Source organism: Macaca fascicularis, chromosome 11 (assembly GCF_037993035.2).
Source record: "Macaca fascicularis isolate 582-1 chromosome 11, T2T-MFA8v1.1".
NCBI lineage: Eukaryota > Metazoa > Chordata > Mammalia > Primates > Cercopithecidae > Macaca > Macaca fascicularis.
Window position 1 is genome coordinate 62,166,454 of NC_088385.1, and position 17,199 is coordinate 62,183,652.

The following is a 17,199-nucleotide window of genomic DNA, read 5'->3' on the forward strand; positions in this document are numbered from 1 at the left end:
AGACAACTGAGTCAATTGTAAAAAGTAGATTATAAAAATTTGAATGAGGCTGGAGAAAGACATGCTTTCTTTTTTTCTTTTCTTTTGAATAAGCGTCTCTTTCTCCACCCTCATTCAAAAGAAAAAGAACGGAACAGATAAAGAGAAAAATAACAATAAAAAATTTTCAAAGACTACCATAGTCGGCTGGCTATGAATTCTCATGAGCTTCATTTGAAAAAGTCTTAATCTCAGAAGTTTTAGTTTCTTTTTTCTTGTTTTCAGGGAATATACTGAAACATTTAGAAGACAGAGATTTATTCTGAAATATGTAAAAATATAATGAAGGAAATATAGAAATAATTGATTTATAAGGTAACAACAGAGTTTTTAAAATGTATTTGGTATCTATAGAGTACAAAACCGTTTTTCTCTAAAAGCAAAAAGCAACAATGAGGTTTTCTAAAGGTGTGTGTGTGTGTGTGTGTGTGTGTGTGTGTGTGTGTGTGTTTTGAGACAGAGTCTCCCTCTATTGCCCAGGCTGGAGTGCAATGGCACAATCTCGGCTCACTGCAACCTCCACCTCCTGGGTTCAAGCAATTCTCCCGCCTCAGCCTCTGGAGTAGCTGAGACTACAGGCGTGCGTCACCATACCCAGGTAATTTCTTTGTATTTTTAGTAAAGATGAGGTTTCACCATATTGGCCAGGCTGTTCTCGGACTCCTGACCTCAGGTGATCCATCTGCCTCAGTCTCCCAAAGTGCTGGGATTACAGGCATGAGCCATAGCATCCGGCCTAAAGTTAATTTTTTTTTACATTTAGTTTCTTTTCCTTTTTTATTTATTTATTTTTTTTTTTTTTTGAGGTGGAATTTCACTCTTATTGCCCAGGCTGGAGTGCAATGGTACAATCTCAGCTCACTGCAACCTCTACCTCCCGGGTTCAAGCAATTCTCCTGCCTCAACCTCCCGAGTAGCTGGGATTAAAGGCCCCTGCCACCACACTCCACTAATCTTTTGTATTTTTAGTAGAGACAAAGTTTCACTATGTTGGCCAGGCTGGTCTCAAACTCTTGACTTCAGGTGATCCATCTGCCTTAGCCTCCCAAAGCAGTGGGATTACAGGCATGAGCCACTGCACCCAGCCTACAGTTAATTTCATTGTGTATACGTAAGGTATATAACATAATCTTTCTATATGTGTATATACAGAGAAAGGATTACTACGTCCAAGCAAAATTATTCTATCCATCACATCCCATAGTTATCTTACGCAATACATTATTAACTGTAGCCTTTGTGCTGTACATTAGCTCTCTAGATTTATTTATCATACATAGCTACAAGTTTAAACCCTTTGAAGACATTGAATATATACATATGTATTAAATAGATAGATGCATAGGTGGATAACTAGATACAATGGAATGTTATCCAGTCTCATAAAAGAAGGAGATACTGCCACACTGCCATTTGTGACATCATGGATGAACCTGGAAGGCATTATGGTAAATAGAAAAAACCAGACAGAAAAAAAATACTAATTTTCTTTACTGGTGTCATAGCTTTCTGGTTTCTTTACCTATTTTACAGCTAAAATACAGAATACTTTTCTAAAGAAAAAAATAATGAGAAATTCCACAGCAGTAACAGACTTTATTCTTCTTGGATTGACAAGTGACCCACAGTGGCAGGTTGTACTTTTCATATTTCTTCTTGTTACCTACATGTTAAGTGTGACTGGGAACCTGATCATTATCACCCTCACACTTTCAGATCCCCATCTGCAGACTCCCATGTATTTCTTCCTTCAGAACTTCTCATTCCTGGAAATTTCATTCACGTCTGTCTGCATTCCCAGATTCCTTGTCACCGTTGTGACAGGAGACAGAACCATTTCTTATAATGGGTGTGTGGCTCAGCTATTTTTTTTCATCTTCTTGGGGGTGACAGAATTTTACCTTCTGGCTGCCATGTCCTATGACCGCTGCATGGCCATCTGCAAACCTCTTCGTTACACAACCATCATGAACACCAGAGTTTGTATCCTTCTTGTCTTTAGCTCCTGGCTTGCAGGGTTTCTGATAATCTTTCCACCAGTAATGCTTCTGCTGCAGTTGGATTTCTGTGCCTCCAATGTAATTGATCATTTTATCTGTGACTCCTCTCCAGTGCTGCAGCTTTCTTGCACAAACACTCACTTTCTAGAATTCATGGCATTTTTTTTAGCTGTGGTAACATTGATGGTCACCTTGACATTAGTTATTCTCTCCTACACAAACATCATCTGGACAATTCTGAAAATTCCTTCTATGAGTCAAAGGAAAAAAGCCTTTTCCACTTGCTCCTCGCATATGATAGTTGTCTCCATCTCTCACGGTAGCTGCATCTTCATGTACATTAAGACTTCTGCCAGAGAAAGGGTGACTTTCAGCAAAGGAGTAGCTGTGCTCAATACCTCAGTGGCTCCTCTCTTGAATCCCTTCATATACACACTGAGAAATCAGCAAGTTAAGCAAGCCTTAAATAGCTTGGTCCAGAAGATGATCTTTTCTTTAAATAAATGAATGTGATTATGTAAAAAATGTACACCTAAAGGCAAAGCTGAATGAAAAACTCTCTACCCTTCTCTATATAAACTCTTTCTAAACACCTTATTTCACTCTTTTGGTTAGACGTAGTTACATATCATCAACACTTCTTTATGTAATTGGCCTAAAAGCCAAGATTTAACTCTTTTAAAAAAACTGTATAGAAAGTGTTTGGTCTCTCACCTATGTAACTAAATTTTAGGTAAATTAATAATCACTATTGTTTATTATATAAAGGCAAAATAGATTATGAATTCATTCATAAAAGAGAGAGCTATAAATTTAAAACTTACTAAAAACCACATTCAACTATGAAATTAATTTTATGTGACATATATAAACTATGTATCTTAATTAATATATCTAAAATTTTTTCTTCAGTGTAACCAGGAAAAACATGTTATAAAACTAAAAGCATTATTAAAATGTTTCCTTGTATTTGTCAATGAAATGTCGTTAAAATGTGTGTAAACATTAAATAGAAGTGTAAGACAAACGTGCAGCTATTATCTCTGTCGTTTGAATTAAGGTTGTATTATTTTTTGTCTTAGCTTTCCTAGAAAAAAAAGCAAAGCGTAATCAAAGAGTTGATATTATTTATGTTCTATTTTTCTTTGGTGATTGTTCCTTAAAAATAGGTTACTTAACAGAGAACTTTTCTGTTTCTGCCAATATTTTAAACGAAAAACTATGGTCTATAAAGGCAAGTCATATTTGTGTTCAGATTCCTTAAATTGATACAAAATTGCCTTTCTACTGATATGAAGAAAATGACAAAGTAAGGTCTACAATGGTGTGATACTGCCTTTTTATAAGGTATTTGGCTAATGATGACATGTGAATTATTAATGTCTTGGATTTTCCTTTATTAGTAAACCCATAATATTTTCTTTATCTTTCCATTGTCTCTTTCACAGAAGGTTTCACTCCCTTCACCTATACCCAAGAAAATGACTTTTAGAGGTATTTGAGAACTGTAAAAAATGTGTTCAAGCCCAGTTCCTATAGTTAATGAGTCCCTCAACTCCCATGTGTCATTAAGAAAACTGGTTGTCAAATCCAGCAGCACATCAAAAAGATAATTCATCACGATTAAGTGGGCTTTATAACTGGATGCAAGGATGGTTCAACATACACAAATCGATAAATGTGATTCACCACTTAAACAGAATCTTAAACAGAATTAAAAATAAAAACCATATGATCATCTCAATAGACACAGAAAAAGTAGTCAATAAATCCAACATCTCTTCATGACAAAAACACTCAACAAACTACTCATTGAAGGAACATAGCCCAAAACAATAACAGCCATCTATGACAGACCCACAGCCAATATCATACTAAACCAGCAAAAGTTGTATGCATTCCCCCTAAGAACTGGAATAAGACAAGGATGTCCCCTCTCAGCACTCCTATTCAACATAATACTGGAAGCCCTAGCCAAAGCAATCAGGCAAGAGAGAGAAATGAAAGGCATCCAAATAGGAAAAGAGGAAGTCAAATGATCTCTGTTTACTGAAAATATAATTCTGTACCTAGAAAACTTTAAAGATTCCTCAAAAAGACTCCTAGACCTGATAAATGACTTGAGTAAAATTTCAGGATATAAAATCAACATAGAAAAGTCAGTAGCATTTCTATACACCAGTAACATTCAAACTGAGAACCAAATCAAAAATGCAATCTTGGCTGGGTGTGGTGGCTCATGCCTGAAATCTCAGCACTTTGGGAGGCCAAGCTGGGAGGATTGCTTGAGCCCAGAAGTTTAAGACCAGCCTTGGCAACATAGTGAGAGCCTGTCTGCACACAAAAAAATTTAAAAATTAGCTCAGCATGGTGGCACACATCTGTGGTCCCAGCTACTCAAGAAGATGAGGTGCGGGAATTGCTTCGACCTTGGAGGTTGAGGCTGCAGTGAGCTCTCATCATGCTACTGCACTCCACCCTGGACAACAGAGTGAGATCCTGTCTCAAAAAAATAAATAAATAAAAATTGTCCAAACATGGTGGCTCACGCCTGTAATCCCAGCACTTTGAGAGGCTGAGGCTGGTGGATCACTTGAGGCTAGAAGTTTGAGACCAGCCTGGACAACATAGCAAGACCCTATCTCTATTTTAAAATAATAATAAAAAAAGATGCCTGTAATTCCAGCACTTCGGGAGGCTGAGGCAGGCAAATTACTAGAGTACAAGAGTTCAAGACAAGTCTGAGCAACATGGTAAAACCCCAACTCTACAAAAAATACAAAAATTAGCTGGGCATGCTGGCATGCACCTGTAGTCCCAGCTACTTAAGAGGCTGAGGTGGGAGGATCGCTTGAGCACAAGAGGTGGAGGCTACAGTGAGCCAAGATCGCACCTCTGCACTCCAGCCTGGGCGACAGAGCGAGACTCTATCTCGATAAAATAAAACAAAATAAAAAAGTTATTTTAAAATTTCTAAAACAAGAAGAGAAAAATTGGTTGTCTTGGAATAGTAGCTGTGAATCTGACTAGACACAGGATAAATGGATTGTAGTTTGGTTCCTTGGTTTTCAGCTTCATCTAATATACAGGTGAATGTAAAGAGCTCTACAGGTTTTCTAAGTCTGTAACAGATACTTTTTTTTATAGATGTGAGCATCCTTCAGCACTTGTCTATTTCTTACCATTGTGTTTTATGGAATGGCATACTTTTTTTTTTTTTCAAACAGATTCTAATATCATCACAAAATGAAAATTACATGATAATGATTACATAATTATTTGATTATGAATTCTTTATTGTGGCAATTTGTAAAGAAATGAGACATTGTGGGTTGGGTGCGTTGGCTCACACCTGTAATCCCAGCACTTTGGGAGGCGGAGGCAGGTGGATCACGAGGTCAGGAGATGGAGACCATCCTAACCATCCTAGCTAACACAGCAAAACCCAGTCTCTACTAAAAATAAAAAATAAAATAAATAAAAATAAATAAAAAATTGCCGGACCTGGTGGCAGGCGCCTGTAGTCCCAGCTACTCTGGAGGCCCAGGCAGGAGAATGGCGTGAACCCCGGAGGCGGAGCTTGCAGTGAGCCTGGGCGACAGAGCGAGACTCCGTCTCAAAAAACAAAAAAAAAGAGACATTGAAAGTTTGCTTTTATTAAGATTACAACAAGTAAGCAGAAATGCAAAAGGGAAAATCAGGAGTGTGGAAACAACATACAAACGTTAACTAAGTTAAGATGAAGTGTATGTACATATATAATCTACATGATAGATAGATAAAGAGAGATAGAGGGAAAGAGAGGGAAGGAAGAGAGAAACTGGAAAATTAGAGAGTCAGGGAAAGTAGATTTTCTTAATCAACAAAAATTTTTCTGAAGAAGTTGATTCCAATGTTCAATAAATGTAAACCCATGAAAATCACTATGAATGTTTCCTACAGTAGTAGTATCATGCTGTAAGGTGAAATATTATTCACTATTATTTATTATGTATTTTTATGTAAATATTTTATACATAAAATAGGTCAGGCATTTAGAGGTTTTTTATTAACAATTTATACTCGTATTTAATGTTCATACTGTACTATTTCAAAAAATACTTTCCACAATGTGAAAAATTACATTTGTATAATGCTTACAGAAAATATGTCTGGGTCATAACCATTTTTAAATTACATGGCAATTATTGTCACTATTGTTTTGAAGTTATAGAAATCATAAATAATTATTAAATTTCATTGGTAAAAAATCATCTTGGAAATTGATTCTAGCAAATAAATGGTTGTTAAGAATGAAAATGTCAATATTACTGTAATTGGCAACTTCATTAATTCATATTCTCTTGGAACATTACTCAAGTCTTAGATATTAAAAATGCTCTCAACAGAGTAATAATCATTCATAAATCACTGATTCTCTTGGGATCAAAATAACAGATAGTTATTGATAAATAAAAATGTTATAATCATTAATCACAAAAGTGATCATAAAATCTAAGTAAAATCATACAATCAGACAATTTTAGTAAATGCTTTACTGTTTGGTGTATATATATATATATATATACACACACACACACACACACACACACTCAGAAGGAAAGGTAAATTAACTTAATAGATAATTAGGATAGAAAAATAGGACACCAGTAATTTTTATCTTGCATGACATTCCTGTCTTGATTTTAATTTGAATTTAATCAAGTACAGATGCTTGTACTTAGTTAAATTTCTTTTTTTTTTTTGAAGGAAAATTTGTATTTTAATTATTTTTATGTACAGAAAACTCAGCAGTGTACATTTAACCCAGTTTAGTGGCAAGTTCTTTGGCCTTTGCCTTTTGGAGCTTGGCGATACAAGCCACGGACTTGGGACCCAGGACATTGCCGCCCCAGTGATGGCGGATCTCATCGTATCTGTCGTTGGAATTGGTCCTGATAGCTTCCACCAGCTTAGCCAAAGCGCTTTTGTCTTCAGAGTTCACCTGTGTGAAGGCGACAGTGGTGCAGGTCTTCCTGTGGACTAGATAGCCCAGTCTGGCCTTCCCTTTGATAATGCAGTAAGAGACCCCCATTTTACGACACAGGGCAGGCAAGAAGACAACCAGCTCGATGGGATCCATGTCGTGTGCAATCACCACCAGCTGAGCTTTCTTGTTCTCCACCAAGGTGGTGACGGTGTTAACTCCTGCTGGAAGGACAGGTGGTCTCTTAATGGGGACGTCCCCTTTGCCAGCAGCTTTCTTCTGGGCCCGGGTCAACAGCCTCTGCTTCTTCTCTTGCTTTGTCTCTGGTCTGTACTTGTGGGCCAGCTTAAGCAGCTGAGTAGCTGTCTGGCGGTCCAGGGCCTGGGTGAACTGGTTAATAGCAGGAGGCACTTTCAGCCGCTTATAGAGGATGGCTCTCTGCCACTGCAACCTGATATAGCGAGGCCATTTCACAAAGCGGGTGAGGTCTCTTTTGGGCTGGATGTCCTGTCCAATGCCAAAATTCTTAGGTCTTTTCTCAAACAGGAGATTCACTACTTTCTTGGCCTCCTGCTTTCTCACGACAGCAGGGGCCGGAGCCACCTTCTTTCCCTTGGCCTTCTTTCCTTTCGGCATCTTGGGCGGCAGGAGGAGAGAGCAGTTAAATTTCTTTAAGTAAGGCTAGAGTAAATGTCTTAACATTTTTCTGATATTCCACATAATCATGTTTTTATAAAAGACAAACCATGTTTATCATTTGTTCAAAAACAACATTGTAACTCAGGAATGGTGGTGGTGTTTTCTACTTGTTTGAAACTACTTTTGGTATTATCTCTACGCCTTCCTAAAACTTCAGATACTTTCTTTGTGTCTGATTCACAAGATGCTAAGTGAAACCTTTAAATAGTCATTCAATGATTCTACCTTCAATCCCCTCCCGAAATTGAAATCATTCATACAGATCACTCTATAAAGAGAGAGAGAGAAATAGGTAAAAAGACAGGGGAGGAATTGCCCGAGAGCACAGAAAGGTTGTCAATTTTGCTGTCAATAAGGATTTTAGTGTGATGTACAAATGAGATTATTAACAACTTAAAATAGTGTAGAGAAAATTGGACAAAGCAGTCTGTTTACTCTCTTTCTGTGGCCAAAAACACTAATAGGCAAAGCTCCACATGAAAAGGATTACTGTTAGGAATGATGTGTTATTTAGGAATTAGGTAAATAAATTTTATAGCACATTCAATTACTTAAATTTCCCTCCAGTTATTTTTATGAGGCATATTATTAAAAACCATTAGATATATTTTTATTTTTGTTTTTTATTTTTTAAATTGACATAAAATTATATGCATTTATTATATATAACATTACATTTTGAAGTATACATACTTGTGAGATGACTAAATCTAGTTAATTAACATATTCATTACCTCACATAGTTATTTTTTGTAGTGAGAACACTTTACATACACTCTCTTAGCACTTTTCAAGAACACAACATATTGTTATTAACTGGAGTTGCTACGTCATACTACAGATTTCTTGAACTTATTCCTTCTTTTTGACCAACATCTACCCATCCCATCCATCTACTCCCAACCCCAACTACCCTAGACTCTGGTAACCACCATTCTGCTCTTTCCTTCTAGAGATCAGCCTGGCCAGCATGGTGAAACGCCATCTCTACTGAAACTACACAAATTAGCTGGGCATGGTGGCAGTGGCGGGAACCTGTTGTCCCAGCTACTTGGCAGGCTTAGGTAGGAGAATCGCTTGAACCCAGGAGGCAGAGGTTGCAGTGAGCTGAGATCGTGCCATTGCACTCCAGTCTAGGTGACAAGAGTGAAACTCCGTACCCAAAAAAAAAAAAAAAAAAAAAAAAAAAACCAACCCTCATGTACTCCATAATTACATATCCCTACTATGTATCAACAAAAATTAAAAATTAAAAAAGAATTAATGAAGTTGAAGACAGGCTATTTGAAAATACACAGTTAGAAGAGACAAAAGAAAAGAGAATAAACAGAAATGAAGCATGCCTATGAGATCTAGAAAATAGCATCAAGAAGCCAAATCTAAGAGTTATGTTTTTTGACTTTTTAATAATAGTCATTCTGACTGGTGTGAGATGTTGTCTTATTACGGTTTTGGTTTGCAAGAAATTTATTTTTTCACAGTTCTGAAGGCTAGCAATCTGAAATCAAGGTGACAAAAGCGTCATGCTTCTGAAGGCTCTAGGGAAACATCCTTTTTTCCCTTTTCTAGCTTTTTGTAGTAGAAAACAATTCTTGGCATTCCTTGGCTTGTAGCTCCATCACTATAATTTCTGCCTCCATCTTCACATGTCTTTTCTCTGTGTGTCCTTGTCTCCTCTTCTAAGGACACCAATCATATTGGAGGGATAGCATTAGGAGAAATACCTAATGTAGACGATGGGTTGATGGATGCAGCAAATCACCATGGCATGTGTATACCTATGTAACAAACCTGCACGTTCTGCACATGTATCCCAAAACTTAAAGTATAATAAAAAAGAAAGATACTACAAAACTTCATTCTTTGTCCCCACATTCAGAGGATAAGTTCTTTTGTTTTGGTTTGGTTTTTAGTTAATAGCCATTTTTTTCTCCCTCAATAGGTTCTGATACTAGAAATAAAGTGACGTTTGAGTATATTATGATGTATGCCTTAAAGTATAAAAGAAATGTATGTTGTGTGGTGAGTAGTGGTGGTGATTTATTGGATTTTCATAGATATAATACACACATACACAAATTTTTTGGGAAAATATCTGTCATACACCCTGTTGATAATTCTGGTTTTTTAATTTATTCTTTTAGTGCAGAAGAAGAGAGGATACTGGAATATGTCACACGCCCAAAACAATGGTAATGGGAGTTGTATACAAAACTCTGCCTTTAGAGATTTGGCTGTAACAAAACAAAGTTTAAAATATAAAAGAAAAACATAATATAAAACCTTTTTTTTTTATCCTGGCTAACCTTTTTTTATATGGAGCTTTTTTTATATGGTTTTTTTATATGGAGCTCCTGATAGATGCCCTCCTCATTTCCTGTTCCAACACCCTGCTCTGGCTTTCTCGTAATCCCTCACTCCCTGTTCATGCAGATGCCTGCCTTGCTCAGCTCTACCCACTGGCTTTTGTACTGAAACTCAGAAAGTAAGGCAGGAGGCCGGGCGCGGTGGCTCAAGCCTGTAATCCCAGCACTTTGGGAGGCCGAGACGGGCGGATCACGAGGTCAGGAGATCGAGACCATCCTGGCTAACATGGTGAAACCCCGTCTCTACTAAAAAATACAAAAAACTAGCCAGGCGAGGTGGCGGGCGCCTGTAGTCCCAGCTACTCGGGAGGCTGAGGCAGGAGAATGGCGTGAACCCGGGAGGCGGAGCTTGCAGTGAGCTGAGATCCGGCCACTGCACTCCAGCCTGGGTGACAGAGCGAGACTCCGTCTCAAAAAAAAAAAAAATCAAATTTATCAGTAAAACAAATTTTAAATGAGAAGCTTATATGCAACACTCACACAATGAGAAATCTATTTCTGAAAATTCCCAAATCCACAAGAGAGTTTGAAAGATCATCAGTAATTTCAATGCCATTTTTAAAATTATGTAGTTGTTTGGCCGGGTGCGATGGCTCACACCTGTAATCCCAGGACTTTGGGAGGCCACGGTGGGCAGATCACCTGAGGTCAGGAATTGAAGAACAGCTTGGCCAACATGGTGAAAGCCCATCTCTACTAAAAATGCAAAAAAACTAGCCAGGTATGGTGGCACACACCTGTAATCCCAGCTTCCCGGGAGGCTGAGGCAGGAGAATCGCTTGAACCCAGGAGGCGGAGGTTGCAGTGAGCCAGGATTGAACCACTGCACTCCAGCTCGGGGGACAGAGTGAGACCCTGTCTCAAAAACAAAAAAAAAAAATGTAGTTGCTATTTTAAAGCAAAATAAAGTAAAATATAAAGTCATGCAAAAAAGCAATCAAATTATGACAATAGCAGTAAAAGTAAAATAAATCAAGGGTATAAGAAAGGCTTAAAAGAAAGATAAAATAACAAAGCTCTATAGAGTTATAAACTGATAAATTGATAATGGAAAGATAAGTCAAATCTATAAAAATTCATAAATCTGATGTTGCAGCAAATCAAAGCTGTGATGAGACCGAAAAACATTAAAATTCAGAATATTTTTAAATGACCAAAAATAATTTAGTGGAAATATGGAAAACAAATAGCAAGAGACCAAAATGTAGAACTTAGGTTTCACTTTAATAGAAAAAATAAGTGATACAAAGGTAGAGAAAACACAGATAACTACCTGGAAAAATGAATCATAAAAGCAAAATATAATTACAAATGTAGATAGACATATGTTAGAATAGATAGATAATAAATGAATGATAGACACAGATATACATAGAAATATCTTATGACTGTGATAAGCTATGTATAATAAGTAAATACAACATTAAAGATAAGTATTATTAAAATGAGTTTTAAAAGATAATTAAAAAGAAATATTGGTAATTTCCATTAAAATATAAACTGCGATCTTTTTAAATAGAGAACATGTCTTATTGTTTACATTAACAGAAAGCATGAAATGATCCAAAAAATTCTGACAAATATATTAAAGTGTGATGTGAAACAAGTATTTGAAGGATTGGGGGAAGTGGGAATGGTTAATGGCATAAAATTTGTTAGAAAGAATAAATAGGATTTAGTATTTGATAGTACAACAGGGTGACTACATTCAGTAATAATTTAATTGTACATTTAAAAATAACTAAAAGTACAGTTGGATTGTTCATAACACAAAGGATAAAAGCTATGGATACCCCATTTAGCATATTATTATTATACATTGTATGCCTGTATTAACATATTTCATCCCATAATGTATGCACGTACTATGTACCCACAAAATTTAGAAATTAAAAATTTTTTAAAACAATTATTTTAAAAGAATTAAAGATACAATCATTCTAGAGTTGGCGTTTATTTATTTAACAAATGTAATTTAACATGCCTTTGTACCAGATAGTGTGGTAGGCCTTGAAAATAGTGTGTTGAATAAATTAGAGCCCCTACTTTAACTGAGCTTCTATTCTACACGTGAAACAAATAATTAATAAATAATTTGTATTACTATAAGCCATAAAGACAAATTAATTCAGATAAAGAGAGAATAATGAAGTTGCTATATGAGAAATTAAATTTGAAAAGTAAAATGCCATGGTTTAGTCAGATGGTTTAATTATATATATATACCCCCTTTTATGTGTCTGAACACATAAATTCACATATACTGAATAAAAGCGTCTCTTAAGAGAAAGTGGACTCTTAAGACTAGAAGAATATTAACAATGATTTCAGAGCAGAACATTTGGAATACAAAGGAAGCAACTGCAGAGCAAGAAAAGGGCATGTGTAAAGACACACCAGTGGGAGAAAACATAGCACATTACAAGATATAAAACAGTTCTGTATGAGTTAAGGTATATATTTTTAAAATCTCAAACATAAGATTTAGTTGTGTTCCTAGAGTTATACAGAGCCAATCTTCTCTGCTTCCTAGGATGGCTTTTTAAATATTTTAAAATCGCTGTTTTTTTCTCAAGTGTTTTTCAGATTAATGCCAATTGATAAAAACTCAATATTCCTTGATAATTACTTCATAGGATTTGAATTTTAAAATCTAGATACAAATTTAAGATCTAACATTTACTTGCTGTGTGACACTGAGATAGTCTACCTAGGATCTTTAAGTTAGTTTTCAACACAAGCTCCCTTTCCTAAATGAAAAAGGCTCCTTTCATTTACACTAGCATAGAGATTTGGAGATTATTTTTTTGTGTTTCCTTTTTTTTTTTTTTTTTGCATCCAGATAATATACTTTTCTTTTTTTAATTATGCTTTAAGTTTTGGGATACATGTGCAGAACGTACAGGTTTCTTACATAGGTATACACGTGCCATGGTGGTTTGTTGCATCCATCAACCTGTCATCTACATTAGGTATTTCTCCTAATGCTATGCCTCCCCTAGCCTCCCACCCCCTGACAGGCCCCAGTGTGATGTTCCCCTCTCTGTGTCCATGTGTTCTCATTGTTCAACTCCCACTTATTAGTGAGAACATGCAGTGTTTCGTTTTCTGTTCCTGTGTTAGTTTGCTGAGAATGATGGTTTCCAGCTTCATCCATGTCCCTGCAAAGGACACGAACTCTTCCTTTTTATGGCTGCATAGTATTCCATGGTGTATATGTGCTGCATTTTCTTTATCCAGTCTATCATTGATGGGCATTTGGGTTATATTATTAAGCCTGAACACAAATACTTATTTTTGAGACGGAATATCTCTCCTGTTGCCCAGGCTGGAGTGCAACAGCATCGTCTCGGCTCACTGCAACCTCCGCCTTCTGGATTCAAGCAATTTTCCTGCCTTGGCCTCCCAAATAGCTGGGATTACAGGCATGTGCCACCACATTCGGCTATTTTTTTTTTTTTTAAGTAGACACAGGGTTTCACCATGTTAGTCAGGCTGGTCTTGAACACCTCAGGTGATTCACCCGCCTTGGGCTCCCAAAAAGCTGGGATTACAGGTGTGCGCCAGCACACCTAGCCCAATAAATACTTCTATTTAAGTTCACTATTATGTTTCTGGAAACATCACATACTTTAATAAAATAATATTATTATTTGGTTTTAAGAAATCTTTCTTAGAGATTTATAAAATCAAATAAATCAATATTGAAAGAGTTCACGAGTAATCTATAATCTGGGCACATTTATGCTAGAAAAACAGAGAGCTTTTAGATTTCCAAAACGAATTCATAGTGAAATATTTTTAGGGTGAGCAAAGTCAGATTATTAAGTTAAAAGAAGAAGTAATTTCAGCAATGCATAAGAGAATATCATGGATACAGAAAATACCATTGAAATGATAAAAATTCACGAATAGATAAAATGGCTCTTTATGGGTGACTTCAGTTACTATCATAATATAAACATAAAATAAAGGGGTATGTCAAAAACCCAGCTGATTCAGGCTACAATTTTCAATTAGTTTGAGTGGCATTCTATTATAATACCCCAAACTATTATTTCAAAGTAGTAAAGATACACTTTTTTCCTATATTCTTCATGGCTTGTTTCACTTGCTTATTTCTTAAGGGATATATAAAAGGATTTAATAAAGGTGCAACTGAAGTATTGCTACTCCTTTGTTTAAAGCTGCCCTTTCTTATGCAGAAGGTTTAATATACATGAAAATACAGCTACCATAAGAGATGGAAACAACAATCATACGGGAGGAACAGGTAGAAAAAGCCTTCTTCCTCTGCTGGGCAGAAGAAACCTTAAGAATTGTTTTTTTGATATTTGCATAGGAGTCCATTACCAGGGCCAATGTAATCAGGAGTGTGACAGTGGCTAAAATAAAGCTTAACAGTTCTATGACCTGTGTGTCTGTGCAGTAGAGTTTCAGAAGAGGAGAATAGTCACAGAAAATGTGGTCAATAATATTAACATCACAGAATTCCAATCTCAGGCCCATGGTAAGTCCAGGAAAGATTGTTAACAAACCAGCCCACCAAGAGGCAACAGCTATCTGGTTGCAGACTCTGTTGCTCATAATGGTTGCATAATGCAGGGGTTTGCAGATCATAGGATCACAGGACATAGGTCATAGGACATGGCAGCCAGCAGAAAAAACTCCGATACACTCAAAAGAATGACAAAAAATAATTGTGTCCCACAAGCATCATAGGAAATAGTTTTATCCATAGTCACTATGATGACTAGGAATCTAGGGATGCAGACAGATGTCAACAAGATTTCTAAAACAGAACAATTCCGAAGGCAGAAATACATGGGTGTTTTGAGGTGAGAATCCAGCAAGGTGAGCAGGATAATGATCAGATTTCCAATGACACTCAATAAATATGCTAAAAATAGAAAAAGGAAAATTACAATTTGCCAGTGTAAATCATCTGTCAGTCCTAGAAGAATGAAGGTTGTCACCATTGTACGGTTTCTCATGATTAAATTCCTTCTGAATTTCATCAGACCTGGAAAAAAATAAATAATATATGTTAAAAAGCCTTCACTGAGCATAGGTTTAAAAGTGATGTGAAGAACCAAGTAACTCACTTGAGAAGCACACACTTTATTCCCTTCTATGATTTTAACAATTTTGCCTAGTGGTCAGAACCCCAGAATCTCTTTTCAGATCTTTTTTACTTTGAGAAAGAATGGTTTTATTAGTTCCTGTTATAAGTATCTGTACATTTTTCTAGTTTAAAGTTTTGTCTAAAATACGAAAATGTTAACTCCTGCAATTTCATTCAATCCATAAGAAAACATCTTTCAGATTAGATTGGTTAATCCCCTGATTGTTAACATAATCTCAGGTTTTTTTCAGCTAGATATAGCTTTTCTGCACATTTCTACATCTTAAAGAGCTAATTAGAACTGAATTTTTGTAATTAATCTTTTTACAATTGCTCTTTTCTGATCATATATTTCTGGTTAGTCTTTGGGTTGTTTGGTACAGCCAATGAAAACATTTTCAATGGAAAGAATATTCATGAATCTCAAAATTATGCAAATCTCAAAATTAGTATGTAAATATGAAGGTAAAATTTTACATGGAATTTGAAATTTATGTACTCAATTGTTCAGTAAACTTCAACTTCATAAGTAGCTTTATCAATGTAGAAAATATTTTATAGTCAATACTGTTAGAGTAGTTAATCCTTTACTAAGTATGAAGGGATATATACATTCTAGTCAAATTTTTAATAAAAATAACTGTAAATCATTGTTCATGATACTATTCTAATAGACAAACTTAGAGACTCTTTTAAATATATATATAGAATCTTTAATCAAGAGTTACATAAATATTTTCTTTATTTTTCTAATTCTGAATTTAATGAGTTTAATCTATGGACACACATTCAGAATAACTTATGTAGTAATTATGTACAAAAAACAACAATATACTGAAAATATTACTTTCCACAAATTTCACAAGGTTTTTGTTTGCTGAGGCATTGTGAAATTTTTTGGTATCATTAGCCAAAAATGTAATATTAAATGATTTTTTTTAATATTTATTTCTTCCTAACCCATATTTTTTCTCTATTTCCTCACTCTTAACAGAGTGATCTGTTCACACTAAAAGCCAGGGATATTTAAAAACATTTGTGGATCTTTCTCTTTGTCTCTCTCTCTTCCCTTCCTTCCGTCCTTCTTTCCTTCCTTCCTTCCTTCCTTCCTTCTTCCTTCTTTCCCTCCCTTCCTTCCTTCCTTCTCTCCCTCCTTCTGTCCTTCCTTCCTTCCTTCTTCCTTCTTTCCCTCCCTTCCTTCCTTCCTTACCTCCCTCCTTCTGTCCTTCCTTCCTTCCTTCCTTCCTTCTTCCTTCTTTCCCTCCCTTCCTTCCTTTCCTCCCTCCTTCCTTCCTTCTTTCTTTTCTTTTCCTCTCTCTCTCTCTCTCTCCAATCAGCTTACATGTGCCATTTCAAACACATTTTTCTGACTTTTCCTATAAATAAAATGAATAATGTCTGGATTCAGTCTAACTTAAAATCTGAAAATCTGATTTACTTATTAGAATCAAAATAGTTTTGTTTTTTTTTTGTTTTTTTTTTTTTTAGTTTGTCTTTTAAGAACTCTGGTCACTACTTAGAGTTTCTCATTCTCTCTGGAATAAAAAAGGTTTTGTCTCCACAGTGCCATAGATTTATCTTTGTTCTTTAATAATGAATATGTTTACTCAGAACTGATGAGGAGCTCTGGGGATTCTTTTGGAGAAGATACTAATTGGCTATTTTCTTCCTTAACTCTAAAAAGAAAAACAAAATCACAAAGCTAATTGAAAGTCTTGTTATGGCATCTGTAGAAAAATCAGAAATGTTGATATTAAAACGAAGTCTAATTCCTGGAGTGGGATTAAAAGGTTGTATAAAGTACTTTAGGCTTTTCAGAGTGTCTGAGCTAATACTAGTCCAAAGAAAGAAGAGAACTAGAGCTTTTTCATTCTTCATTCCAAAAAAAATCAATCTATCTAATGGCATCTGTCTAATGACAACATTGTCTGTAACTTCTAATTCACTGAATCTTCACAAATTGACTCATATGTTTTTATGAGTCAAATATACTCATTTCTTATT

General features: G+C 35.7%; 1 protein-coding gene and 2 pseudogenes across 1 annotated transcript; 1 reads left to right on the top strand and 2 right to left on the bottom strand.

Annotated features, from left to right (window-relative positions):
• The first annotated feature begins 1,607 nt into the window (after window positions 1-1,607).
• On the top strand, window positions 1,608-2,546 carry LOC102124950 (olfactory receptor 6C75). Its single transcript, XM_005571112.2, has one exon. The coding sequence runs from the start codon at window positions 1,608-1,610 to the stop codon at window positions 2,544-2,546; it is 939 nt and encodes a 312-aa protein (XP_005571169.2).
• A 4,266-nt stretch (window positions 2,547-6,812) lies between these two features.
• On the bottom strand, window positions 6,813-7,651 carry LOC102125343 (large ribosomal subunit protein eL8 pseudogene; annotated as a pseudogene).
• A 6,473-nt stretch (window positions 7,652-14,124) lies between these two features.
• LOC135966396 (olfactory receptor 6C74-like) lies at window positions 14,125-15,064 on the bottom strand (annotated as a pseudogene).
• Between the last annotated feature and the right edge of the window lie 2,135 nt (window positions 15,065-17,199).